This window comes from Drosophila mauritiana, chromosome 3L (genome assembly GCF_004382145.1).
Source record: "Drosophila mauritiana strain mau12 chromosome 3L, ASM438214v1, whole genome shotgun sequence".
NCBI classification, from domain to species: domain Eukaryota; kingdom Metazoa; phylum Arthropoda; class Insecta; order Diptera; family Drosophilidae; genus Drosophila; species Drosophila mauritiana.
The window spans coordinates 223,271-249,838 of NC_046669.1; the positions used below are offsets into that span (position 1 = coordinate 223,271).

At 43.4% G+C, this 26,568-nt stretch overlaps 9 protein-coding genes across 12 annotated transcripts; 5 read left to right on the plus strand and 4 right to left on the minus strand.

Moving 5' to 3' along the window:
- Positions 1-82: 82 nt before the first annotated feature.
- Positions 83-7,772, minus strand: LOC117141633 (disco-interacting protein 2). 4 transcript variants are annotated; one of them, XM_033305186.1, is made up of 16 exons: positions 7,380-7,772; positions 6,943-7,014; positions 6,462-6,869; positions 6,028-6,404; positions 5,654-5,744; positions 5,002-5,554; positions 4,547-4,887; positions 3,163-4,485; positions 2,684-2,793; positions 2,544-2,625; positions 2,389-2,493; positions 1,962-2,331; positions 1,240-1,900; positions 731-1,179; positions 526-674; positions 83-467 (listed from the first exon to the last, which is right to left on the minus strand). In XM_033305186.1, the coding sequence occupies exons 1-16, from the start codon at positions 7,450-7,452 to the stop codon at positions 364-366; spliced, it is 5,268 nt and encodes a 1,755-aa protein (XP_033161077.1). In that variant the 5' UTR covers positions 7,453-7,772; the 3' UTR covers positions 83-363. The 4 variants fall into 4 exon arrangements, with proteins under 4 accessions (XP_033161077.1, XP_033161074.1, XP_033161076.1 ...); XM_033305183.1 differs by having other exon boundaries at positions 2,684-2,844; XM_033305185.1 differs by having other exon boundaries at positions 6,028-6,407.
- A 290-nt stretch (positions 7,773-8,062) lies between these two features.
- LOC117141651 (augmin complex subunit wac) lies at positions 8,063-9,239 on the plus strand. The gene is made up of 3 exons (XM_033305225.1): positions 8,063-8,223; positions 8,277-8,589; positions 8,649-9,239. Exons 1-3 carry the CDS (start codon positions 8,220-8,222, stop codon positions 8,821-8,823), a joined length of 492 nt encoding a protein of 163 aa, XP_033161116.1. The 5' UTR covers positions 8,063-8,219; the 3' UTR covers positions 8,824-9,239.
- On the minus strand, positions 9,038-14,252 carry LOC117141634 (staphylococcal nuclease domain-containing protein 1). Its single transcript, XM_033305187.1, has 4 exons — positions 13,993-14,252; positions 11,831-12,671; positions 10,152-11,587; positions 9,038-9,757 (listed from the first exon to the last, which is right to left on the minus strand). Exons 1-4 carry the CDS (start codon positions 14,083-14,085, stop codon positions 9,347-9,349), a joined length of 2,781 nt encoding a protein of 926 aa, XP_033161078.1. The 5' UTR covers positions 14,086-14,252; the 3' UTR covers positions 9,038-9,346.
- Positions 14,253-14,646: 394 nt separating this feature from the next.
- Positions 14,647-15,790, plus strand: LOC117141643 (39S ribosomal protein L17, mitochondrial). The gene is made up of 2 exons (XM_033305217.1): positions 14,647-14,929; positions 14,986-15,790. The coding sequence occupies exons 1-2, from the start codon at positions 14,732-14,734 to the stop codon at positions 15,316-15,318; spliced, it is 531 nt and encodes a 176-aa protein (XP_033161108.1). The 5' UTR covers positions 14,647-14,731; the 3' UTR covers positions 15,319-15,790.
- On the minus strand, positions 15,470-15,854 carry LOC117139157. The gene is made up of 2 exons (XM_033301316.1): positions 15,573-15,854; positions 15,470-15,516 (listed from the first exon to the last, which is right to left on the minus strand). Exons 1-2 carry the CDS (start codon positions 15,826-15,828, stop codon positions 15,470-15,472), a joined length of 303 nt encoding a protein of 100 aa, XP_033157207.1. The 5' UTR covers positions 15,829-15,854.
- Positions 15,855-17,548: 1,694 nt separating this feature from the next.
- On the plus strand, positions 17,549-19,340 carry LOC117141640. The gene is made up of 5 exons (XM_033305195.1): positions 17,549-17,660; positions 18,005-18,244; positions 18,323-18,460; positions 18,541-18,720; positions 18,862-19,340. Exons 2-5 carry the CDS (start codon positions 18,028-18,030, stop codon positions 18,882-18,884), a joined length of 558 nt encoding a protein of 185 aa, XP_033161086.1. The 5' UTR covers positions 17,549-17,660; positions 18,005-18,027; the 3' UTR covers positions 18,885-19,340.
- Positions 19,341-20,012: 672 nt separating this feature from the next.
- Positions 20,013-23,185, minus strand: LOC117141637. The gene has a single exon (XM_033305191.1). It carries the CDS (start codon positions 23,081-23,083, stop codon positions 21,959-21,961), a length of 1,125 nt encoding a protein of 374 aa, XP_033161082.1. The 5' UTR covers positions 23,084-23,185; the 3' UTR covers positions 20,013-21,958.
- Positions 21,364-24,748, plus strand: LOC117141638. Its single transcript, XM_033305193.1, has 5 exons — positions 21,364-21,524; positions 23,264-23,750; positions 23,823-23,960; positions 24,317-24,529; positions 24,589-24,748. The coding sequence occupies exons 2-5, from the start codon at positions 23,279-23,281 to the stop codon at positions 24,609-24,611; spliced, it is 846 nt and encodes a 281-aa protein (XP_033161084.1). The 5' UTR covers positions 21,364-21,524; positions 23,264-23,278; the 3' UTR covers positions 24,612-24,748.
- A 101-nt stretch (positions 24,749-24,849) lies between these two features.
- On the plus strand, positions 24,850-26,360 carry LOC117141636 (mitochondrial import inner membrane translocase subunit TIM50-B). Its single transcript, XM_033305190.1, has one exon. The coding sequence runs from the start codon at positions 25,072-25,074 to the stop codon at positions 26,278-26,280; it is 1,209 nt and encodes a 402-aa protein (XP_033161081.1). The 5' UTR covers positions 24,850-25,071; the 3' UTR covers positions 26,281-26,360.
- Positions 26,361-26,568: the final 208 nt, after the last annotated feature.

The window sequence follows — 26,568 nt, forward strand, 5'->3', positions numbered from 1 at the left end:
ACCTGATATCCTTTAATAGAATATATGTTATTGCGGGCCACATGACCGAACAATTTCCCAATCATATTTGTGAAAACTCAACTTTGTGTAAATTGTGGTTTATTTAAACTTATATAAATACTATTAAATATTAAATGTTTGCTGTCACTTATATGGTCATATAAAGTTAAATAGTCATTTTATTGTAAGAATGTTTTACCATCTTTGCTAATACTCTAAAAGGAAATGTGTAATTATGCGTGCGTTACCAAAATGAGCCATTTCTGTTTCTTGTCGATTGCGATTGTTTTGAATTATGATACGAAGACAACGTTTTCTAACGTTTCTTAATACGGCGATTTCATCATAAGAATAATTGTGTATTTACATGTTATATGCTACGTATATGGGATCCAGTTGGTCGGCTAGAAAACCATCCCGTAAATGCATCCGTTGCTTTTCGCCCCGACTATTAATAGGCACCACACCTAGAAACAAAAGTTCCCAAAATGAATAATTATCATTATAAAAAAATGTATCACAAACCTGGATCAACAACCACTACAACGCCTACTATAAGCTGATGATCTTCTAATACTGTGTTTGTGACCAAGGGAACCAAATCCAAAGCTTCTGATTCATTGCCGTCCAACTCGACAACAACGACTAATAGGTTTGTCCAGGTGAAAACGGCGCTGATTAAAAAAAATAATGTGTGATTTTTTCAAAAAGCGCGTCTTTCAAATCTTACCACTCAGCTATTTTTTTGTGACAGCGCATTACCGAATTTTCGATATCAATTGGGTGATAGTTCATGCCACGTAAAGAGATCACTTCATCAACAGCTCCCACTACATACACTGCGTCGTGTAGTTCTTGATCATTAGCATTGCTTGCGCCGCCTACCAGGCTATGCTCGGAATTTCCACCCAAGGAAACATTTGAAAAATTTAGTTGCAATTGACTTATCGAATTCAAAGATTCTGTATCACTATCGCGACTTGCCACACTTGGTGTGGTCTCGTCAAGCAGTGATGCTGATTGCGAGCATTCGGTGCGGCGTAAGAATCCTAAATATCCAGTACGTGCATATAGCTCGGAGGTGGCCCCAGTTACCAATTTTGCGTTGAAGTGATCATTGTAGTCAGTTTCGTCCCCGTAAATTGTAAAGTAACCATTTGCGTTATGAGGAGCTTGAACCTTAGGAAAACTTAATAAATTAGTATTGATAGGATGATTAAGCAGTTTGTAAATTGTTACCCAGATTTCTCCCAAATGCGAGTCGCCACAGTGGCCCTTGGTTTCGGGATTTGCTATTATCACTTTTACGCCCGGTAAAAGTTTACCTGATTCAATTACACACAACGAATTTGGCGCTCCACGCTCCACCAAAGCGACACGATTATTTCGCAATGCTCTCATATCTACGTACACTTGAGCACTCTCTGCAGAACTAGCCCCTTGGACACAGATGGCCGGATTTACACGACACCCAAACGAAGTTGACACGCAGCGCGTATTCAGACCAAGGGCTTGAAAGAGCTTGCAGAACTGCTGGGTCAGTTGCACTCTGGGACGCTCTTCTGCCACCACGACACACGTCCGTACGCATCTCAAATCTATGTTTCGTTGCTTTAAGGAAGGTATAGAATTGCTGAGAGCTTTTGTGCATAACTCTATTACACCATATGAACAGAACGTGTCGCGAACGCGGTGTTGAGATAGAGTTGACAGCCATAAACTGGGATTTGCTTCGACCTCGTAGGGCGCGATAAGTATAGAATGGTGGCCACTATATACTCCGATAAGAGTCCACATAACAAATCCAAGGCCGCAGTACGGATCCAAACATAAAGCAACATGTCGAGAAGGATACAGCTCACAAGCCAATTTTAAACTGGCGCACAGACTAGAGAGAGATCTGTTAGATAGACAAAAATTGAATACACACATTTCGTTAAAACTCAATTCGACCTATGTACCGATGCGTGATGTTAACACCGCTAAGACGTCCACAAGTTGATACGCTAAAGTCCAAATAGGCGCTAGAGTCAAAGGAGACCGTGGCTATGCCCGCATATTTGCGTTTCGGGTTGTCATCAATATCTAATATAGGAGGCCATGTCTTTGGGTCAATAGAGGTTGCTGCCTCTCGAGATTTGAGTAACTTAATAATCGGCTGTATGGAGAGTACAATGCCACTTTTAGAGACATCAACAATCATCCGAACAGTGGGTAATGTGGTATTTAAATTTTGTGGATGTGGAGGCCGAATGGTAATTGGTATTGCACCCAAATATAGGCATCCATAAAATGCGCACAGCAAATCGAGACCTGGAGGAAATATAAGCGCTGCGGGAAAATCGGACTATATTAGCATTCCTATAGTGTGTACATAGAAAACCTTACCAACGTGGTCTCCTGGCTCAATTCTTCCTCGTTCTTGTAACAATGCCGCTATTTTCTCTGCCCGCTTATGCAACTCAGAGCATGTCAGTGTTTTCGCGATGGCACCTAAAGCGCAAGTCTAGAATTCGTTTCTTTTAAAAAGGAACCAAACTTACCCTTGGAGTTTAGCAGTGTAAATATTATATGATCGGGGGACGTGTTTGCTCGCCAACGCAACACACCTGTTATCAGTTGTGGCTGTTGAAGTTTGACAGTTTTTTAGTCGCAATTTTTGACATTAGACATGTTAACCAACCTTTCTTTCGCAATCTTCTGCTAGGCCAACATCCCGTCCATGGGCTTCAGCAAGGCGATTGCCCTGAACTAAATTTCCAACCATCACAGAGGCTGGTCCTACACCCGTGTCTGTAATACCACATCCAGATGATGAGCTTAATTTTGCGGCAGTTTGCACACCTTATTTGTTTGAGGAATGGTTAGTAGTAGAATGATTTATCGGTTTTGTACAAGGATTCATTACAGAAGTGATTAATTTATGCGATTTCATTAGTTATGTTGGCATTTGTGTTTGTTGTCGATATAATACAGTGTTGTTATTTGGTTTTTGCAGTGAGTGTTGTTGTGGTCATAGAAGTAATCGCAGCATTGTTGAAGGGTTGGTGGTTAAAAATAGAGGAAAGCAATATTTGTATTTTATTAAGGTAAATAAAGCACAGAAAGTCCAAAAAGCCAATTTGTATCAATTCTTTAAAATCAAGTATGCGAAGAACTTACCTTGATGTAGCTCCCGTGGCTTTGGTAGATTGGTAACACATGTATGTGGGCACATTAAAACATTCGCTGGGTGGAGAGATCCCTCCAAGAACCTTCGTCGTGCTTCGCATAAATGTATGCCACCAAGAGGAGTCTTTGGCAAATGATTCGGTGGAACCAATGCCAGGCAGTAAATTCCAACTTGGTGAATGGAGTCTACTGCTTGCAGAACACGTGACATCCATTGGAAACTTTCTTCCTCTGAGCAGTCCGGACGTTGCTCAGCAATGACGCACACGCGTTCGTCGCGCAAAACCTTAATGCTAAATACAGCAATGCGTCCTCGGTAAATAAACCGCATGGGTTCCACAGCTAACACTGTGGCAATAATGTCATCCGCATTGTGCTTTCTACCGGTAACGGTCATCAGCCCATCGCGGGACCCGCACACAAAGACCAACCCTCCCGGACCAAGAAAGCCCAGTAGGCCTGATCTAACGTAAAAGTCTTCGCCAATTGGTTTGGAAATAATGTTCACCGTGCCATTTCCATCTTTTGGTTGTTCCAATTCTTCCAATAAAGGCTGAACCTTGAAAGTTGAATTTGTCATTCCGTCGAGACCAAAATAGCTGGCGCTTGTGGATCCGCTAGTAACGCATATTTCGCCGACTTGATCGGTTTTGCACAGCACAGGGGGTCCTTCCGATCGAACCACCACCATTTGTGCTGCTGGCATAACTTGACCACAGTCCTGCAAAGTGAGTGATGTTAATGAGTCTTCACTGTCAACGCGTACAACTCCATGTGATAGTGCTGCCATTGAAAGCACACCACGTCCAGTAGCTGACGGACTAAATCCACAAGATCCTCGCCCAGGACGCCGAAGGGAAACAGTAAATACTTCAGAGCTACTGGCACATGGACAAATTGCATCTGAGCGTAATCCTTTAGCTTGAAAAACACTCAAGAACTGGTCACATGAGGATAACGACCAGGGGTTGGCTCCATCGGCTACCAGCAACATACGTAGAGAGGAAAGCGATATATCCTTATGATCTTTAGTAGCGAGTAGTCCCCAATGTAGATCACGACTCTTAACCAAGCAACAAGAAGCTCGGTGTTTTGTTATTAATTGCATCCAGCTTGACGGACGCAATTTCATCAATGCGTAGGGTATGAAAATAACGTGCATGCCATTCAGAACGGATGTCAAGACCGAATGCCATAGTCCAACTTCACGCTTGAAGTCCAAGACACACACAATTGTTTCGCCTTCGGTATAATGGCAGGCCATAGTCAAAGCACGGCAATGATTGATCATCGCTGCGCGAGTAACAGTGACTCCTGTAAAACAGATTAAATAATTATTTATAAATATTTGGATGCTGATATATGTTGCACTTACCCATAACACTGCCTTCCTTATCTGTCGTGTATTCTATATAAGCTGCAGCCGAATCATCGGCCCGTAAATTGCCAACGTTGAATTCTTTGGGCGGCTTAGGTAAATGCTCAGTCACAAACCACTGCAAGCGTGGCCAGCCCTTTAATTTTGCTATTTCCCCCGTGGTGGTTGATTTAGGAAGACCTTTTAAGCAAGCTTCTGAGGTAAGAGCCACAGTTATGCCACAAGAACTCAATAAGAATCCCACTTGCTGCGGAGGTGTATCCGAGCTAGACAGCGGCAATTCTATTGGAAGGGGTACTAACCCCCGAAACATACACCCATACCAGGCTGTAATGAAACTGTAATTTATCTAATTAATATTGGATACAACTTAAAATACATCAAAGATTTGTGTTGCTCTTTAGAGACTTGAAACGAACGAATTTCGAAGGAATGCCAATACACATACTAACCTTAAGGGGTCATTATTAGGGTAAACCAGGGCAACACGATCGCCGGGCTTCAGAGTTACTTGCTCAGGACCCTTGCTAAATATTTTTGTGGACAAAGCATGGGCAATCTTTTGTGCGCGCGAAAGTAGCTTGCCATATGTTAAGGTAGTTGTTATCTTCCCATTCGGATCGAGCACTGTAGCCATTGGACTTTTAAACGAGTTTGTGCCATATCGTTGGAGTGCGCATTCGAGCGTTCTTGGAAGTCCTGCAGGTATGGATAACTGCTCGCCTTGCACAGGAGTCATTGTGCTGCCCTCCGGTTTGGGAGCATTGGGATCCTTCGTATTGGCAGCAATCTCCAGTTCAATGTCGTTATCCTCATAGAACTCCGGTAGTGGGCGACGCTTGGGTCTTTTAAGGGTGTTAAGCAGTTGCTGAATCTTAGCCGATACTTTCCACTTTCCATTGGCATCTGTCTCGTTCAGTTCATTTTGAGAAACATTAACATATCGAGTCACTCGATCCGCAGCACGATGAGCATTATTAAACTGTGTGATGTCGGGAGCGTTGTCTAAAAACAAACGATAATTACATTATGAAAATCACACAAAAAACACAAACTACGCTTTAATGGAATTTACTTAAATCCGCTGTTTCTTAAATTACTTACATTGTTTTTGTTTATACGCTTTGTCCGAAAAGTCATTCTCTCGCTTGTATGCAATCGGCGGACAGTCCGAACTTAAAGGTTCTGAAGTTGGCTGTGTGTAATTAAATATTTAGTTTAATTAATACAACTTTCTGCAATCTGCCAACGTTTATATTCAATTCTAAAAAGCAATCTATTAGAATAAAATCATAGCTTCGTTGATTCTTATCATGAGTTTTAACTTTTTATACATTAGTTAAAGAGTATAATTCGTTTAATACATATATTTCGATTTTAATTTGTTCACATCGGAACAGTATAACAATAATATATACTGCAATATTGTCGAAGCTAGCTTTTTTCTTCTTTAAATGTATTATTATTATATTACTCACAAGTGGAGGTAAGTTTTGCGGTGGTCGCCTTTCTGGAGCGCTATTCGGTGCCGTATACTTCTGATTTGGAATTTGGTTCTGTTTTAGGTCTGGCCTCGCATGCTGCTGTGAACCCATCGATGATTCACGAATTGGAGGTTTAATTATCGGTTCTGGTGGCAGTATGCTATTGCTTATATGATCCCGCGGATAATTGTACTCCTTGTCGGGGGAAATTGTCTCCTCGGGTATGGATTCGTCATCCGTCGATGAGTCCAGCTCATCATTGCACCCAGGGCTGCGGTTTAATACAGATGTGCGCTTCGATGGCATTGGAAGGCTGGGTTTTGGTCGTCCCTTGAGAGCTGCAAGGGCCTGTTGCACAGCCTCTTGTCGTACTTCTGGGGGTCAGATGATCAGAGTAAAATGTTATTGCTGTAACTTGTTCTACTAACCAGAATGATAACGCTTCTCATTGTGCGTCACTTTGCGCTGTGTGCGTCGTTGACGATGCTGACTATTATTAGTTGACTGTTGGTTCTGAAAAGCACTTGGTTCGCGAGTGTTCTGATACCCGGGATCGCCGACTGCTCCACCCTGCGGTCGCATATTTTCGTAGCCGGGAGCCCCAGCATTTCCGCTCTGAGGTGTCGATGACAAGCTCATGGCGGCTGGCTGATGGAAGTCGATTTTTTTGGAATGTCTTTGCTGCGAGGAGGACAGGGAGGGCACTTCAGTCACATAGCTGTAGCCCTCGCTGGACACAATGACGCCGTCGTTATTGATGTTTCCGTGGTTGGTGCTGTTGTTGGCATTTTTAACGTTGTAGTATGGCGGTGGCGGCGTACTTTTCACTTTGTCGCCTGTGCACAACAAAAGGATCAAAAGCTAGCTGGTGACGACCAAACGACCAAATAACAAAGTTTTCAAACATACCTTCTGGTTTTTTAAGGAACGGCTGCAACAGCTTCGCCCTCTTCTTTTCGTAGCCTTTCTGCGTAATGTCACCTAGAAAAGCGGATGGGAATGTTTTCTTAACGATTAATATGTCCGCTGGGCCTTGTCGTTATTGGAAAAGCGTGTAATAGCGACTGAATCATGTACTCATGCTGAAAGCCACTGCACACAACACAACACACACACTTTTCTTTTAATTGGTCGGTCCCCGACTACATGTGGGCAGCTTTCAGCGAAGCAAAAGCCGAGAACAGCACTTGTAATCCCAATTGGGGGCGACAAGTACCCAATGACTTCAATCAGACCAGACTACGTCTGCCAGTTTCCACGCGATTTTCTACAACTCAGTCGCCGCACATTAACAATATTTTATTTTTGTGTGTACTACAAACGGGCTCTATTTCAAATGGGTATACCTTCCGACAGCTCTAAGTCCAGTTCGGCGAGCTTCTCGCGGACGTAGCCAGGCAGCGAGGCAGTGTGCTCCATGGTAGATGATAAGAGTGGCTTCAGGGTTTTGTTCTATCCTCTTCCTTGGAGGATTCGTCTAAACTTTGGCTGGTCGCAGTACACAAACACACCCAGACACCGCTACTTTCCCACTTCGTTGTCAAAAATCGATCGATTTGCCATTTATTGTATTTCACATTTTGCCGACGCAAATAAATACATTTGTACTTGTGCAGCACCAGTACTTTGGGTTAGTTAGAAAACACGATATTACGAATGTCTTTTACGAATTTGCACAATTAAAGTAAACAAAGAAAAATAGCAGTACAAATCGATTTTATGAACTAGCGAAAAATTGATAACTATTTCTTCATTCTCTTGAGGCAACAGCATTTTTCATTTTTCGAGACGCGGTCACACTGCCCAAGTAATCGAACCACGAATTTAAGTGTTATTTTTAATGATATTAGGCATAGAACCGTTATAATTAGAAAAACTCTGATATTTGTTACTTTAATCGCTCGTCTCTTAAATTTCAATTCAACAAAAGCAATTGGTGGGCATTGCTATGTAGCCCTGAAATTCTGTAGAAATTATCGATATCTGTACGTAAGGCGGCTATAAGCACAATCGGATTACGAGCACAAAAACAAGGGAAACCTGGGGATACGATTAGTGGCGAAGAAAAACAAAGTCCTGCCAACTTAGTCCAAATTGATTTTTAGCCGGCTGCCTACACGCCTGCGTTTGAGCAAAGCGGTAGTATCTTTTTCGGGGCCATCGATAGCTTGTCATCTCCAGTTAAAATGCGTGAGTTAATTTAAAAAACACTAGGTATACAACTAATTATTATTACGATGCAGAGAACTTGAAGATCCAAGAGGAAGTCAATTCATTGATGAGTCTAGGCCAGCACTTTGATGACCAGTTAAAGCTGGCAAGCGTCGAGTTGGGCGATTTCTCGGACGACGACCTGGCGCTCCTTGACAAATGCGCCCAATATTATTCACTTTTGCACATCCACGACTTCAATCTAAACTACTTGCGCGATTTCTATTGTGCCAAGAAGAGGGAATGCATTGAAAACCGGCAGACCAGAGTGCAGCAACGTGTAGAGCTGCAGCGGATTCTGTCTTCCATCGAAGAGGCGACTAGGGACGTAGTTATGTTGGAGAGGTATTGGTGAACCAATCCCGTTAAGGGTTGAATCCCTGACCAAAACCTTTCTTCTGCAGATTTAAAGCTGCTGCGGAAGAGCGGCTCATCCCGGACATCGTGCTTATGCAGCGAAACGGCCAACAGCTTGCAACAAAACAGGCCTTACTGGACCGGCAAAAAACCCTTAAGATCCCAAAGGATTTTAGTATTGAAAGTGTGATCGAGAAGGTAGATTCACTGGAGCAGCGCTAAAGAAGTGAACTGCTTTCGTTTTTAAAAAATTATTTAATTGTATTTACTCAGTAATGCAAAAACACTTTACAAAAACATAAAATTTTCAAATTTAAAAGATGAATGTTGAGGTTTACAAGTTTGGAACACTTCACACAATCAGAGGGTGCACTCTTTTTGGTTATTGTATTTTATGAAGGGCACGCATTTTAAAAACGTTCCAATTGTTGCTATGTTGTGTCAAATATTTATTTAAAGTATCATGATAGGAAAACTAGAAGACCAAATAATAATTTGCCAGCTGCTTAAAGCATACAAAAAGTGTACCGTGTTCTTCCATGCCATTGCTCATATGTATGTATTTGTGTATTTCCAATGTGGTATATGTATCATATATATTGGTGTATAGATAGAATTAGTAATTTCATATTCTTTAAGTTGTTGCTTGTTGTTATGTATATAAAGGGCGGGTATGTGGCAGACAATCTTTTCGGCTAGCAACGCGCTCCACGCCACAGGCCTACTCCACGTTTCCAGCCATCTTTTAGCGGAACTCGGGCGCATCATCTTGCGTTATGTCACCGTACTTCCAGATGGCCAGATGCGCGACCCGAGCAGCTTCCTGCGCGGCTTTGTACTGGTCCACTAGTTCCTTGAGCTTCCGCTCCCCGCGCTTTTCAGCCAGAACAAGGCCCTCGGCTACAAGCTGCTTTCCAAAATCGACTTTAGTAGTTGGATCGCGAAGAGTGGCCAAGTGCGGCGACCCAGTCACCTTCAGCTCGACATTGAGTTGAACCTTATGGTTCAAAACGTCTTCGGAAAAGGCACGCAAGGCTTCTTCCTTATCTTCGTTGTCAGTTGGCAGGGCGACTAAGGCCAAAGCATACTCCGTGGCGTAGGGCTTTTCGCTGCTGAAGGCTGGTGGCAGGGCTGCCAAACGGTTGGTCGGAAGTGTCTAAAAATGGAAACGAGTGTTAATACTGCCAGAAAAAATCACAATGGTTTAGGAGTGAGTGTGTCGCAACTCGAATACTTTTGAAGCGTGGTTCTGGCGCCCCCAGCTACTTAGCGTTTTTGTTTCTTGCGTATTTTAGTCCTGCTACTTTGGACAATGGTTGACCCAAAAAATATGGAACTACCTTTGTACCGTTGAAGAGGATGCCACACGACTTGAAACGGTGAACACATTTAACGCAGCTGTAGGGTTTGCTTACGCCATCACGAATCGTATAGTCATTCGATGAAGCCTATTTAATTTGGCAAGCTTATGACTCATGCGTTTCACTTCAAGCCGGAAACGGATCTAAGGAACTTGCAGAGATATAAATATTATTCAAAGCGACACTTACCTCCTTATTTCCATAATCGATGTACAGGACGGTAGCATTGCTGCCCTGCACGCGTTCCACCTTGGCACGGTACCACTGATTATCAAGTGTAAACTGAGCGGCCACCAGGTCACCACGCTTTGGCGTGTACGATCCAGCGATGGGTGGGTTGGACTGGAAGTCGGCGTGAAGCTTGCTCATAAGCGACTCTAGCTTGGATCCGCTCTCCACGGATTGCGCGAAGAATGTCAGAGTTTCGGTGATCTCAGTGACAATGACGTTCTCGTAGTTGACTTTACGATCCGCCACTACCTTGTCCTCCTTCTCTTCCTCGGTGACAGTTTTTTCTTTAGGCACTTCTTCCACGTAGTTTGTCCAGATGTTCTTTTTGGCGGCCTTGGCACGGTCTTCAGCACTCTTCAACTGGCGGTAGTACTCAGATTTTTCAGCACTAAAGTGCACTTCCGCAAGACCCTCTTCTACAAGAGCAACTGACAAGTTGGCGCCGCTGTCCGTCCAGAGCCAACCAATCACTGAAGATCCTGCCTTGTCGGTGGTATCGATATGCACAGAAACGTCGCGTTGCAAGACACGCTCCCTGGTAAAGGTCAAAGCCTCGTCGCCAAACGGCTCTCCCTCTTGGGCTGGAACGCCATTAAGCGCTGGACGAGAGGAACGCGGGCATGAAATCCCAGCAAGCAGGAATGTGACCAGGCAACTGTCCTTCGGCACGAAGATTCGGAGGCGGGATCCGCTGGCGACAAACTCTACAATGGCTTCAGTACGCAGAGCACGCTGCCACGATGGCAAGTATTGAATTTTAATTCGGGAATGATCAACAGTCAGGTCGTTAACTCGCAGTGTGGCGTTATCCTTCTTTGCGTGCAGTCCCTTCAGTCCCTTGATGGCTTGCTGTTCGGCCGCGATCAATTGATCATAGGCGGAAGATCTCTGATCGTCGTCTTGGCGATAGCGAACACATGTTGCCAAACCTTTGGCTACCATTGCCTCAGCCACGTTCTGACCGCCGATCGAGACAGTATAGCAGTATTTCTCAGGGAAGTTTTCGCGCGGCGGTGAGATGTAGTCCAGGGTGCATTGAACATTTTTGTTAATTAGTTTTTTACGCAGAAACTCGCGGGCATCGAACATGTGTGGAATTTCGTAAAGTGGTCTGTAGTTTTTTCCGCGAGGTGGTGCCTTGACGATTTCCTCGCCATCGGTGCCCACAACCGCGCGTTGGTCACGCGGCGGCCTGATAGACGAGAAGAAAACCTTCTTTACTTGTCCATTGGAAAGACGTACATTAATAGCATCGCCATTGAAGACTTCCACCACTGTTCCAGAGAAGTCTTTCTCCTTTGAGTTGAAAGCAGGAGTTTTAGCTTGGTAGTCCTGCCATTGGCGAAGACGCTTCTCTTTGGCAAAACGCTCCGCAGCCCGCAGTTTATCAGTGCCTGAAAAGAAGAATAAAACGCTAATTAGTTAGAGCTGAAATCAAAAAACTCCTTAATAGAATTCAATGTCGTCGGGGTGAAATGAACGCAGCGACAATGATCAGTCGCAAAGTTCTTGGAATCCGTCGTTTTTCTAGCAGCCGATTGGAAACAGTAGACAGCACAACGATAGGTTATTTACCAATTTGGTGCTGTGCTGTGCAAACGAGCTGCGAACTTGACTTTAATAGATTTTGCGCTTACCTGTCTTCATAACAGCCATTGACCAGTCCACACACTTGGCAAGTCCCTCTCGCAGGAGTGATTCTGCAATGTTTCCCTTGGGATACAAAATAGTGCCAATGAAGTTGGAGTTGTTAACCGATTCTAGGCGGATTTCCACATCGCGTTGCAACAGGCGGGTTTCCACATAGTAGCGAGCTTCGTCAGCAAACGGCACCTTTACACTCAGGTCGGGCTTGCCATCAGCATCCAACTTCACTCCAGGACAACGGATGCCCGAAATCATTAGCGTTATGTAGTGGAAGTCCGGCAGCAAGAATGCTCGGACGGTGGATCCATCGCGCACGTGCTCGATGATCGCCTTGACGGGGTTTCCTCCGTAGATGTCGACCAGGTGTGCGGGATTCTCATGGGACCACTTAATGTTGCGAACCTTGTCGGCGGCAGTTGCGGTGGACGACCATTTTCCGCGGCCTGCTGCACGCGCCTGGTCCTCCAACTCGATGAGTGTTTGCTGCTCGGCTGTGGGTCGTCCCTCTCGGCGGACCGACACCAGGCCCTCTCGGACAATCGACTCGACCACATTTTCACCGGTCTCCTTGTCCTTACCGATCCACACAAAACCGTACTCCCGGTTCGAGTTGGCTGGCTTGTCAAACGTGAAAGTCACTTCCACACCAATCAACTTTTTACGCAAGAACTCCCGCGACTCCCAGGCCCAGGGCTCATCCTTGGTCTCGTCTCCGCCAGCGCCAGGACGACGGGCCAACTTCGGGGCAAGGACATGAGAGAAAGTAATTTGTTTCTCCGGAGGCGGGGCACCCTTAGTTGCGCGAATAACTACCGTATCGCCGGAGAGAACCTGAATTAGAGCGAGGAGTGAGGTTAAAATAAAATGCACGTGTGGGGTCACTAGAGGTGGAATGGTATCGATCGCCCTATCGGATCTGGGTCCTAAGCGACCAAGCACACTATCGATATGTATAATATTTTAAATCGGCTCACGTGAAAGTGACAATTCTTTTATAGCTGTTTTAATATTTTTTAAATACAAAAATGAAGTCTGCTGAGCAAGGACGTGCTATTAAACTAACATAACATGAGCAGTTCCCCATAGACAGCGCCTGCACACAAACCTTTTTGGTTTGTCCTATGGAAAATGCGAGCAAAAGTATTTTATTGAATTTATTCATACTGCAAATGCATTCCGTTAATCCAAACAAACTTGTTACCAAACCGGTTTAGGGTGCCCAAAACGGAGGCATCGTGCAAGCGCGCAGCTCAAATCTCTACTAGATACAAAAAATCGACATAAAAAGAAAATAATGGTCTTATAATTTGGAGCAAATACCAAATGTCTAAGTCTAAGGGGTAACATGCAAATAAGTGTTGCTGATAAGGGCGTCAGCTATTACCTGTAAAAGCAACAGGTTTTTTTGAAAATGGGAGTCATCCAAATGCAAGGCTGAATGAATTTCGGGATGTATTCTTTGGTTGCAGGGTGCCAACGTCACCAAATCAGATTACGCCCGTAAATCTCAACAGCCGCTGGGAACTCAGTTGTTATCACAGTCGTTGGCTAAAGTGCTGACTGAAAACGGCCGGTGAACTTCGGGCGCTGGTCAGAAAACCACCCAGAAGTAAAAGTAGATGATGAACTACCCACACCCAGGGACAGTTACATTCATAAATAATAGCATTGGGTGCCGACACGGTCTCCGTATTCGCCAAGGAGGTTAGAAACGAACCGTTCGGCAGACAAATCAATTCTCAGCAAGTGTGTGGGCGGGCGAAAAGAACTACAGCTTTGCAATAGATAGTTTAGGATGCCGGTAAATGGGGCCGTACTAGTTAGCTGTCCGTCTGTGACAATAACAGCCAGAACACCTACCGCCAAAGACACCGCGTCGAAGAAAATCTGCCAGCTTGGCACCTACGATAACTTTCATTTCTTTGGATCGGACGAGCGTGTGCAACGTGTCACACACGCACAGAGTCTATACGCGTCTCCCTCACACTTGTCAGAGTTGCACTAGAGCTGCTTTGGCAGGCGGCTGCCGCGTTTGCCACGCCGATAGGAGGATAGTACCATTTAGTTTCGACGAAATTTCTTTTTAAGGAGTCTGCGCACTGAAATCCTAGCCACGAGTTTCATCCCAGAGCCGCAGACCAATCTGACTTACCTGCTTCACAATGCCGGACAACGACTTCGTAGGCGCTGGCGGGGCGTCTTTAGCTGCTCCGGCAGCTGTCGCGCTGTTCGCTGCTGTTGCCATTTTTCGATTGAATGCGGGGGAGATACTAGCAGAGGGCCGTGGCACTAGGCTTCAATAGCGGAATATTGCGTTGATTGCGTTTCGGAGCTAAACACCGCTTTCAACCTAATGAAGTTCGACCAAGAGAAGAACCGCTCTCAAAATCTAAAAAATTTTCACTGAAGTGACCCTGCTGGCTAGAGCTGGGAAGCCAGCGCGATAGCATCGATATTTTCGTGACGTGCTTGTTATTCGATAGCTAGTGCTAAACATTTGATACCTTTTCTTAATGGCCAACTTAATTTACGAAAAATATCAAAGATGGTAAAATTGAGAGGGATTTGTGATCGTTTATATTGGGAAATTTTTATTATATTCATATTTGTATTAATTTTATTTATTCGTAAATTAACAGAGCAACTATGGAGAGGTTCCCACTAATTCTAAACTTTTTTGTTTATTCCAAAACTAATTTTGATTAGGTATACGAGTGCGTATGTTTCACTTCAAATGCATCTGTGTGGCAGCCTTAGATGTTCACATTGCAGGCCATAGTGTCGATAGATCAAGGCGCCAAAAAAGAGTATCGCTATCGATAAAGGGTCGCCAGCTGTTCGGCGAATGTTACGTGATTTCTTATTTGTAACATTGCTAAAACTAGAGTAAAATGAATCAAGCCGATGTAACAAAGCTCATGTCACAGCTGCGTATAGCGGTCAGACCCAACAAGCGCCACCTGAAGAATGCCGATGGCCCGGAAGGTCGGCTGCTGAAGCTGCGTAAGACCGTCACTGCGTTGGTGAAGCACGAGCGTATTGAACTGTTCTACAACCGTGCCGATGAAGCTCGTGGCTACGCGGAACTGGTAAGAGACCACCGATGATACACAAAAGGTCCAACTAAAAATTCGTCTCCTCGCAGCTCATTTCCAATGCCATACGCCATGGGGACCGACACCAAGCGACCATGGAACTGGCGGACTATTGGCTGCTGGAAAAGCAACTGGTTCATAAGCTGTTCAAGGTGCTGGTACCGCGCTATGAGAACTACAATGTGTCCTACACTCGCATGTACAAAGCCCCTCGGGAGTATCCCGGCATCTACTACAGGCGGTCTGTGCTGGAGCTTCGTGGCAATCCCTACCCTTCGCTGGCGGCGGATCAGTCTCAGAACCGGAATCTGCTGCACAATGTGCTTCTGGACGAGGCGAGAAAGGAGTTTAGGCGTCAAAAACTGTCGGAGTTAGTTCACTAACTAGCTCTATTCACCAGCCGCCTGTTTATTTAGTAGGTTAGCAAGCAGTTTGTCGCTTAGAATTCACGTAAGACTTAAAAGCATCTTTATTATAAATGTATGTATTCACAAAACTAATTGTTTGAATTAAGAGTTGAGCTTATACAAATGACTAAAGTCTTCTGACATTGCAGTGATTGAAGTAATCCGGTTTCCAATCTACTGAGTTGGAGAATTAGCTTTCGAATGATTCAAATTCTGAACGGATAACTTACCCTTTCCCGTAAGGCAGGCATCCCGCAACATTTCACAAATGCTGTAGAAGAATTGGTGCTCATTTGTCGACGATGCGCAGACAGGCAGAAACGGATCACAAGTTATAGTACTACACCCCGAGCTGCTGCTCAATACTGGCAGAGATACAGACAGCGCAAGGAACACTATAATGTTGAAGATCAGGAACCAAGCCAAATAAATATTCATTTTGGACGAATTCGCAGAATTATCATTTACTAGCGTATCAAATGACATCGTCACCAAAAAATGATTTCATAGCAGCAAACAGATTGGGAGCGAATATTTCTTCGCAGATCGATCTTTATATGTATATATTTATTTATTTTGAAATGTGATCCGTTAAAATTCCTCCTTACGTTCCACTCAGAATGTAAGTCCGAATTTGGCTGTCGACATGAACTGCCATCTAACAACTGATAAGCACTGGGGAACCTACGCGCTGATGCATACTAATTCGCTCATGTTCCAGAACCCCAAAGTTACCATGGAAACGAGCTCGGAACACTGACCAATGAATCAATGATAACTTCACCTCTATTTTTCACCGGAAGCTTTTGTTCGTTTCCTCCCAGACTTCGGTATGAATGGGGTTGCTCAACTGAGTGGAACCCAGCGTTCTTTGTAGTTTCGCGTACATATCATCCGGCCGGCCCCGATATGTTTGTCAACTAGTTGCACTTTGCAGATGAAATGGTGTTTGGAGAGCATGTTTGATGGATTGCTAAAGCTCGAGTCAAATTATTGAAGCCGTCACAGCTGCGTGTGGCGATCAGACCCTATGGTAAGATACCACCGGCTTTTACTACAGGTAGTCTGTGCAGGACCTATGATGCAATCCTCTTCTTCGCCAGTGGCGACAGTAACGTTTAACTATATAAAGCCAAAGCCTGTAACTTAAAATGTTCAAAAAGCCATTCACGGGGATTAATTACAAACTATTTAATTTTCGGATGTACATAAATGCTCCTTTATAAAGGACTTGCCTTGGTGCGTCATCAATTTCATGGTTTGAGGTGCGGCTGCAGAGCAGACTGACAGTATGAACACGTGACGCCGGGTCTCTTAATTACATTTGCATTATTAAATTTTATGACAGCTGTTGGACTCAATAACGCCTACGTACTGACCCCAGGCCGCTGGTTATGGGGTGTTGCAATCCCAATTAAATCCCCGCTACCTTTAACAGAATGGAAACATTTTAATTTTGTGGCATAGAAGGCACAGATTTGAATCCTTTATAAATTATACTCAGAAACTTCTCCAACAGGTGATTCCTAGTTTCAAAAATTAAGAACAAACTTGTATATGCATTCGGTAAAAGAAGTTCTTAAATTGCACCTGACATGTGGTATGTATTTATGTATGTATGTTGATGTCAAGACATGGGCGGTGCATCGGTGTGCCCGCTGAGGAGCACACGACGACCAACGAAGACCAATCGTAATAGGGTGGGGCTGGCATACTGCTCCTAAGGAGCAGGGGTCTGCTTTCAGCAAATATTTCAGTGCGTCATACGTGGATAATGCAAATAGAACATATTGACCGAACTAGCATTTCATTACATCACGTGAACGACATCACGTATGTACGTGCGACATTTTCTTGCAGGACATTGTGAACTAAATGGTGGGGTTTCTCCCATAACTTTCTGTAAATAAACATTTTCGCTATCCCCAAGCAGACTTGGTTCTGCCTAGATTGTGGTCCACTGTATCCAGTTGAGCATCATATAATTCCGGATAAAAATAGATTGTGAAATATTTATGTTTAGAACTTGCGCAGCTCATTGATAAAAGCCCAAGCGCCGGTGCGCACTCTCTCAGTAGAAACGGCCAAAAAGGACATGAAGGCGAATCTGGACGGGAAAAATCGAGAGAACAGGCTTCCTCATGAGCATAAAATCCTGCAAGATATTATACATGCCGTGGCCTTTTATGCTGCTGTTCTTATATCATTTCATTCAGTTTCGAAGAGTCGTGCAACGAGAGCAGTTGATACCATTTGTCCTTAAAACAAATTCTGCGCTGTGTCTGAGTCTGGAGTTTTTCCTGTGTGTATAACTTACGGTTGGTCTCCAATTTTATGGGTTGTGTGCAAGTGGAATTTAAATAAAAGTATTAGTTTGCAAAACAGAAGGATAAACTGCGCCATAGTGAACTAGCAACCTGTGCCGAAAGGGAAAAATTGACAAAAAATCCAAACTCATGAATATTGATGAATTTCCTTGGTGCAAATGTGTCGTGTGTGTGTGTATGTTGTATCAAACGGGCATGCCAGTTACAATGCAAAAATGTTATTTTCAATTCAAAATGATACATTATTGATCTGCTACATGCCATTTTTCTAACTACAATTCCCGTAAATGTATCCACCATATTTTTTCATTGAGGAATGGGTTGTTTTTTCACAGTGGGCAGCAGCAGAAGTCGCACCATGAGAATTAATTGCAACGCGCTTTTCCTGGCATCGCTAGTGACTTGGTCGGGGGTGATGTGCAGCACGGTGCTGGGCACCACAGAGGGCCAGGAAACACCTTTGGCCCTTCCTGTGGCGGAGCAGACGCAGCCCACTACAGCCATACAAGGAGAAGTATGGGAGGAGGACGATCACGAAGTGCTTATAAGAAATGAACGTGGCACCAAGAGCGACGGTGAGTCGGGGGATGGTTGAGCCTTTAAGAGACATTGGGAGATTGGGAGAATACACTGTGCTACTATTTTTCCTCAAGGTCTGTCGTGTCGATATGGCAAGAATCCGTGGACTGAGTGTGACACCAAAACCAATACGCGTTCGAGAACATTGACATTAAAGAAGGGCGATCCAGCATGCGACCAAACGCGAACCATCCAGAAGAAATGTAAAAAAGGTAATAAGATAGGATAGGACTATTCGTGTTCGCCTATAAGAAGGACTTATGCCAATTGTCATCCTCAACCCTTTCAACAGCATGTCGATATGAAAAGGGATCCTGGTCGGAATGTGCAACCGGACAAATGACTAGAGCTGATAAGTTGAAAGCGAGCAGTGATCCGTCCTGCGAAGCCACGCGGGTCATCAAGAAGAATTGCAAGCCCGGAAAATCCAAGGACAAAAGTGCCAAGGAGCAGCGAAAGAACAAAGACAAAGGTTAGTTGGCTAGTTGTGAATTTGAATAGCACATTGAAAGGTGAAAGGTGAATTGGTCTGCATTGATTTGGGGTTTTAACATACATAAATATGTTATATGGCAAAGACCACTAAACCGAAATTTCTTCTATTTACATGCAGCTGCTCGCAAAGGACGCGTTTAAGTGATATCAAACTCGATTATTTTAAATTCCAGTGTTATTTTGTTTGACTCCAATGCAAATAACTAAAATTGATTTTTTTAATTCAAAACTGAAAAATCGTAACGACGTTAACTGTCTGCTATGTATACCCAAAGGCATTTAAATAAAATGCACACATTAATTAATGTTGTAGTTTGATTTACAAGCAAACGAAACGATAACCATAATATAAACGAAAGCTGTACGACGTAATAGAAACCTTGAGGAGTCTAACATATGTATGCAATGCAGAATAAAATATATTCATACAATACCATACCGACATAAATACCGACTTATTTAGTTTATTACCCAATGAAAATCATATGTACATCCAAGCCAACACCTAGTACCATTTTATCTGAAATGATGAAATCTGTAAGGGCAGTTGCCGTATTGAAATAAAGGATAAAGGATGGCTGTTGGATCCCCTTCATACATTTAGCAGAGTTGTTCTTCAATGGAATTTAAATAATATTAACCGTAAAATCGGAATGAAACCCAAATAAATAAGAAATACTGAAAACATTTTTTCATTCGCAGATAACAAATAAATAAAACACTTAGTGTAAATATTGTAAAAATAAAGACATACTGTAGAGGAAAAATTTCTGAAAGACGAAGAATGAGATGCGACGGTCTAAACACAGATCCATCGTAGTTGCAGTGTAGGCAATTGGCATTTTAAAGTAGTTTACAACTCACTTTTACCGGGTACAATTAACATATAAATTTGGAAGTATGATTCCCAAAACTAATATACAAGTCGAAATGCAGACATACTTACATACTTACATTCATATATATTCTGATCAAAAATTTACCATTTCAAAGACATGGTTTATCTTTTTAATAAACACGTACATATATAAACTTAGAGCGTTAACTACGAATTAATGTATCTATCTGTAAGCAGTTTTACATCCATACCCGTGCATTCACAACTACGAACGACGAAGTCAAGAAGAACAGCTCAGTCACAGCATTCAAATTCATAGTATGAATTTCATACACATCATCCTTAGGGGCAGTTATCTCCTTTAAGTCTTTGAGTTCCGTAAGGAACATCATGAAAGCGACTCCCCCAAAGTGAAGTGAAATTTGTTTACGTACGTATACAACACAAGAAAAAGTAAATGAACTTTAATAAATACAGATATTATGAAATAAAACACTCTACCATTTTAATACAAGTAAGCTTTATGGTTTATGATTATCAATTCGTTCCCATTGCTGGAATATCTTTCGGGTTGTTTGTTATGCCTCGCTTTTAACTGCGTGCTAGCAGTTCCCTTTTCCTTAGGAATGACCATGCGCACTTCGACTTTCGTGGGATAAAAATGGTAAATCCGGCTTTTTCTTAAAGCTACCAAATGATGTAGATAGGCATCCCACAGTACGGGCTCCAGTCGGTGAATATAGAAACTAAAAAATTAAAACTAGGTCCCCGTTCTTACGCATATATACACAGGTACGTGGGTGTTAATTAATTACTTTAAAACATTAAGGAACTTCGATTGGCATTTAACAAGGAAACTAACATCATATTGTTATACAAATAAAAGTTGCTCATTTCTTACTCGTGTTTCGAAACCTTTCTCGGTTCTTTTTTTTACCATACTATCACTTTAAAGTGGTTTTAACCAACATGCATACATTTCGTTTTTTTTTCGTTTTACTCGTCTGCGTTCGCTCTTTGTTTTTTAACCAAAGTAAATCTGACTCAGGGAAGTCACTCAAAACATGTTTGCCTGAGCTCTCGTATTCCAAATGGAACTCCGGGAAAAATATATGCTCAAAAGTGGCTCAAAACTGTATCTATTCGTATTTTGATATACACAATAATAAAACTGCTCGAAGAACTCCAATCTGTTACACAATGCCTGGTCATTGTTTACATTTAGCTCACTTGTGTACTTATGTGCACCCATACACACCCATGTGTATATAAAGGATGGCTTATCTTATCACTGACAAAACAGCGGAGCATGCAAGAATGCTGTTTGTCTTTGTCCATTGGCTTCGATTAAGTAGTCGAAAAGGAAAACGGTAAACGGAATGCATAACTTTGCCCTCTCACTCCCTCTAATCGGACGGAAGAGTCGGACGTTATGACCTGTCCTGATTTGGAGAAATCTTTTCTATATTTCATTTATTTCGCTTACTTCCCTACTTCTTTCAAATGCGCTAATGCGAAAAACATTATTTTTTTTCAAATTAAATGGTCAAGTGTGCTTCTAATGAAATCCATAGTCTCCATACATACATATATGCAGTCGGCAAAAAAGGAGGCACATACTCGTAGAAATTTTTCATCGCTCTGTATATGGATTTGTAAATGGTATAAAAAGCATATATCAGTATCAGTTCTCTTCCCATTCCCGCTCTCAGTGCGCTCTCTCGGTTGAGCAGTTTTCGAGCCTCTCGAGTTCGAGTTCACCGAGTTCGAGTTGCGACGGTTCGCCCACTCAGTTTGCCCACAGCTCTGAATGCGAGCGTAACGATCGCAAGCCGCCTGTCTTTCAGTGAAGTGCATTTTCTCAAGCCGCTTCCTCGATTTGTATTTGGTTGGACAACAGCCCATAACTTGAACCCGTCTTTAATGCCCGTATCTCTGCGAGAGTGAGTTTCCAATGGCGATTTGCCGAGTGCGCGTGTGCAGGGCACCCTTTCCTTCCTGTTGTCGTCCGGAGAGTATTCGCGTTGAGTGGAACAGCCGTATAAGAGTGGTTGGGCTAGCGGATTTAAAGGAATGTGGGTGCTGTGCCTTTAAGTTAGGACTCCTTGTGAAGGGATACGCAGAGCAGCGGCTGGATCGCAAGTTATTTCTAAAAATATATGGAAATTAATGGGGGAGATATACGAAATGTATCTGCACGAAAACTCATATGCTCGCCAGATGTTTAGCTTGAGTAAAAACTTCAGATTCCTTAAAATTTCCGTTCTTATTATTTATTATTTCTGCTTTAGCGCAGGTTTTAATCAGAACTTTTTTCCCTTAATATAATTGCATGTGTGTATTTGCGCAATGTTCGGCTCTCCCAGATTTTCTGTTTTTAATTTTTTCCCTTTTCTTTTTTAATAAGAAAGTTTTGAAGTTTGATTACTTTCTTTCCTATATATTTTGATTCTATAAACTTTACATATTGGTCTAGACGCGTGGTTCCATCCAATTGAGAGTGAACTATTCGATTTCTTATATTAAGTTGCTCTTCCGGTGGCTCAGACACAGAAGTTGAGAAACGAGAAGTTTTAAAAAACACACTATCCGGACAACTAGACATACTTTCGAAATCTGCTGTTTGCCGTTTTTTGCATAGGAAGGCTTTTTGTTTTTTGGTCAAATTGTAAAAATATTTGCTTTTCTTTAGGTGGGCTTTGGACTTCGCTTTTTCGTTGGCAATAACTATTTTTGTAAGACTTCTGGACATCTTTGTCCTGTAATTATCGAAATTAATCGGGGTGCGCAACAAGATGTGATAACCTGCGTTCGTCTGAAAAATCTCAGATAGTTCGCCATCATTCAGCAACAAAATGTTTCTCTCAAAGACGAAAGACGTTTGTGTAAGGCTCAAGGGGCCCAAGTCACCGCCATGCCGGGCGGAGCAGCAGTCAGAGATCATTTTTGCCAATTCAGCAAACTCACATTTGCCTGATTGAATTAGATCCCTCGCATGCATTATCTTATTTAGCGCTTCCTGCCTCGTTCTCCTTACCACCCGTTCACGATATGAACTACACCTGTCCGATTCGTTGTGCTTCACCAGGATGTGTCTGCAGCGGAGCGTGCATTTGTCATTGCACTCAGGGTAGTCCCCAAGAACGGCGCCCCAGGCATTCCTATTCTTTTCTCGGTAGGGGCTTGGAGGCAGTGTGAAATATACCTTCCTGGTAATTGTGTCGTAGAAGTAGCACTCCTTGGTACTGTGAACAATTCGCTCTTCCCATCCAAGGGGCAGCTTGTTAGGCCTCTCAGAATTATGACGTTCGCCAGTTAGGATCGAGAGCCCACTGTCCGCATCACCATAGGAGTCGCTTTTAACGTTATCACTCGAATATTTACTTTTAGAGCTCGCGTCTAACCAACCCCAAGAGTGGTCACAAGTTTGCTGATCTCCATTTTGGCCATCTTCTATTTTAAATATATCAAACTTGCATAGCGCCGGCTTCATGGTGTTCATGTTTGCACAAACCAGACGGTATAGGTATTTATGTGTTAAGTATAGATACTGAATAGGTTACTGCTTTGAGCCAAACTCTTAAAGAAAAATAAAGCAATGCAATCTTGTTTGTTTTACAGCTCGGCTTTAAGGCATATATTTTTAATTATGTTTTATTTCCATGCTTTTATTTTTTTTTAGGTTTCCGAAATAGTTATGAATCTTATACTGACTGTAACCACGGCTCTGCACCTAGTTTTGGTGGTATTGGCGCACAATCCGCTGTCGATTCGTGACGAAAGCCTTTCTGATGGCATTCGTCTGGTCATGGAAAAGAGGTCGGGCGATGTAGTACACATTCGTCCAGCTCGGGGCACCCTGGAGGACGAAACAGTCGCATCCACATCTACAACAAAAAGTGACACCCACCGCACCAGGAATAATCGTAAGCCGAACAAGCCGCAAGAGCACTCTCAGCAGGTTGGGGCCCACAAGTCGGGATCTAGAAAACTAGTGGTTGCGGAAAATGGCGGGGCACTGTCATCACAGCTACCACAACCAAATCACAAACAAGGCCACAAGAACACTGATAAGCAACAACGAGGAGGAGGATCCAAGCAGCAGCGAGGACATGGCCAACATCATGGAGGCAATAGGAAAGGGCCTAAGGCAGCGACTCCAGAGAATGGTAAGCCTTAGGACTGCCACGACAGAATTCAGTAGTTTTTAAATGCAAAGTCTTATCTATGCTTTTTAACAGGATCGACTTGCCGATACGCAAAGAGCGCTTGGTCCGATTGCGATCACAAGACCAACATGCGTTCACGAGTCCTGTCCCTAAGGAAAGGAGAGCAAAACTGCTTGTCCACGCGGACCATACAAAAGAAATGCAAGAAAGGTGCGCGCGTTAACTTCTATATACATAATAATCCTCCACAGCGCCTCCCCAAGAGGGAAACGTAGTAGAATCGAGCATTCCCATAAAAGAGCCAGGGGGTGTCATTGCCGGCTTAATAGGCCCAAAGGTCACAAAAGTCAAAAATCACTCTTGTTGACCCATATACAAGAATGCTTCCTTCTGGGGAGGATTGTGCTCTCTTCGGCCCACTTTGGGTTCTCCCCGCCACAGACTCGTTTCGTTCTCTGGGAAATACTGCAGTTCCTGTTCCTAACAATGCAGCGAGTGCATCCTTCTTCATTACAGCAAATACTTTTCCGAAATTAATTTGAAATTTTGCGTACTTCCTTCGGTAGGCTGCCGCTATGAAAAGGGTGAATGGTCTCAATGCGTCGGAGGACAAATAACCAGAGAGGATAAGTTGGAACCAGAGGCAACTGGCGGAAGTGATCAAAACTGCAATCCTGTGCGCACCGTCAGCAAGAAGTGCAAAGTAAATGGCAATTCGAGTGGAGGAAAACAACACGGGCAGAGTCGTCGGACAAAAGAGCAAAAGCAGAGGGATAAGGGTAAAAGTGGCGAATTTAACCCTTTTGTGATAAGTTTGATCCAATTTCTCTCTTTACAGGAGCCGGTCGCATTTCGTCTTGATAATGAAAATTATTTATTTTATACGTATACGGAAGCAACATTTGTAATATTAAATAAGCAATTTTCAAACGCTAGCCCGTACGGACTACATGAACAACAATAAAGAATTGGTTTTATTCAGAGCCTTCTTAGGGCTATATGAAAGTACTTTTTAGAAATTCTTGAAACAAAGCTCTGAGAAACCCCAATACCGCGAAAATCTCCACAAAATGAGACCTGTTGTTGAGTAATCAAACTGTTAGAACTGTTAGTTGGCTCTGAGTTTTTATTTAATATTAGACGCGACAGTAAAATAACCGTCTGCGACAAAATTGAATTAACATTACACAAAAGAAAACGTTACCTCTAACTCGGCTGGGTAACATAAAGATGTTAAATTTAACAGTGTTTCTTTACTTAACTGCAAGCCCCCTTTAAATTCATCGATCTTTCGAGAGCCAGACAAATCTTCAAGTTACCAATGTCTTTAATAGCCATTGAACGGGTGTTATGTGGCTGGCCCAAGTTTTGCCGCAAACTGACCGCCGGCTTGCGACGCGCACTGGTCAAGCAGCCCCGTAAAGGCGGAGATGTTGGAAGACCCGGAATGGAGCTTGGGCGCTTTTCGTGCCTTGGACTCCGTGTGAGCCTCAGCAATGCATCCGTCGTTTACGTTGGCCACCGACACTACTCGACGTACGAGAAGACGTCTACGCAAATTTTAACGAAGCTCTTTCCACAAACCTCTGAGGAGTCCAACGACGAGGAGAGTCGTGCGCGGCGGAAACTTGAGGAGGAGGAGGAGCTGAAAGAATTGGAGCGCGCATTTAGGCGGATGAAACTGGGCTTTGGGCTCTTCGGCATAGGAAGCTTGTTGTTCTCGTTTTGGGCTATATATTTCTATGGAAGGCCGTCCTTGGATGAGCACGGAAATGAAGTAATCGACGAATTCAGTTGTCTGCCACGGATGCAGCAGGTTATGTGGCGGACATGGAAGTCGGTGAACCGCTTTCAACGGTTTTTCAAAGAGCCGTCGAGAAAAAAGCTGCTTCCTGATCCCCTTCAGCCCCCCTACGTGCAGCCGGCGTACACTCTGGTACTTGAGATTAAGGATGTGCTGGTACATCCCGATTGGACCTACGAAACAGGATGGCGCTTCAAGAAGCGCCCTGGCGTTGACTTGTTTTTGAAAGAATGTGCTAAGTACTTTGAGATCGTTGTTTACACGGCGGAGCAAGGAGTTACTGTGTTCCCGCTGGTCGACGCACTTGATACGAACGGCTGTATTATGTATCGCCTGGTTCGCGACTCTACGCACTTTGATGGAGGGCACCACGTGAAGAATCTTGACAACCTCAACCGAGACCTAAAGCGAGTGGTTGTCGTGGACTGGGATAGAAATGCCACCAAGTTTCACCCCTCGAATTGTTTCTCGATCCCGCGGTGGAATGGAAACGACAATGACTCCACCCTCTTTGAACTTACGTCGTTTCTTAGTGTTCTAGCAACCAGTGAGATCGACGATGTCCGAGATGTGCTGCACTACTACAATCAGTTCAGTGACTCGTTATCCCAGTTCCGAGAAAACCAGCGAAAGCTGGGTGAGCTAATGTACGCCGAGGAGGTGGAAAAAACTAGCAAGACTAGGCCTGTTGTCAAGAACTGGACCCGTGGCTTCATAAATCATTAAAAAGATTGTGCGTTTGATGTGCCCTTTAAATACTGTTGATTCACCCAAAAATTACATTAAAACTTAAAAAAAAAAAATATTCACGTGCTAGGATTTTACAAAGTCTACCTACTAACAGTCAGTAAAAAAGTCTAAAAACATTACATTTAAAATATGCCGCACTACTTAATTTTTAGTCCGTTAAAACAGTTTTCTGATTTGGCATTTAAAGCGGATTGCCCTGCGGAACGTGAATGCAGATGTCAGTAGTTGATGCTTCCTTGAAGGTAACAGTGCACCCACTAGGCG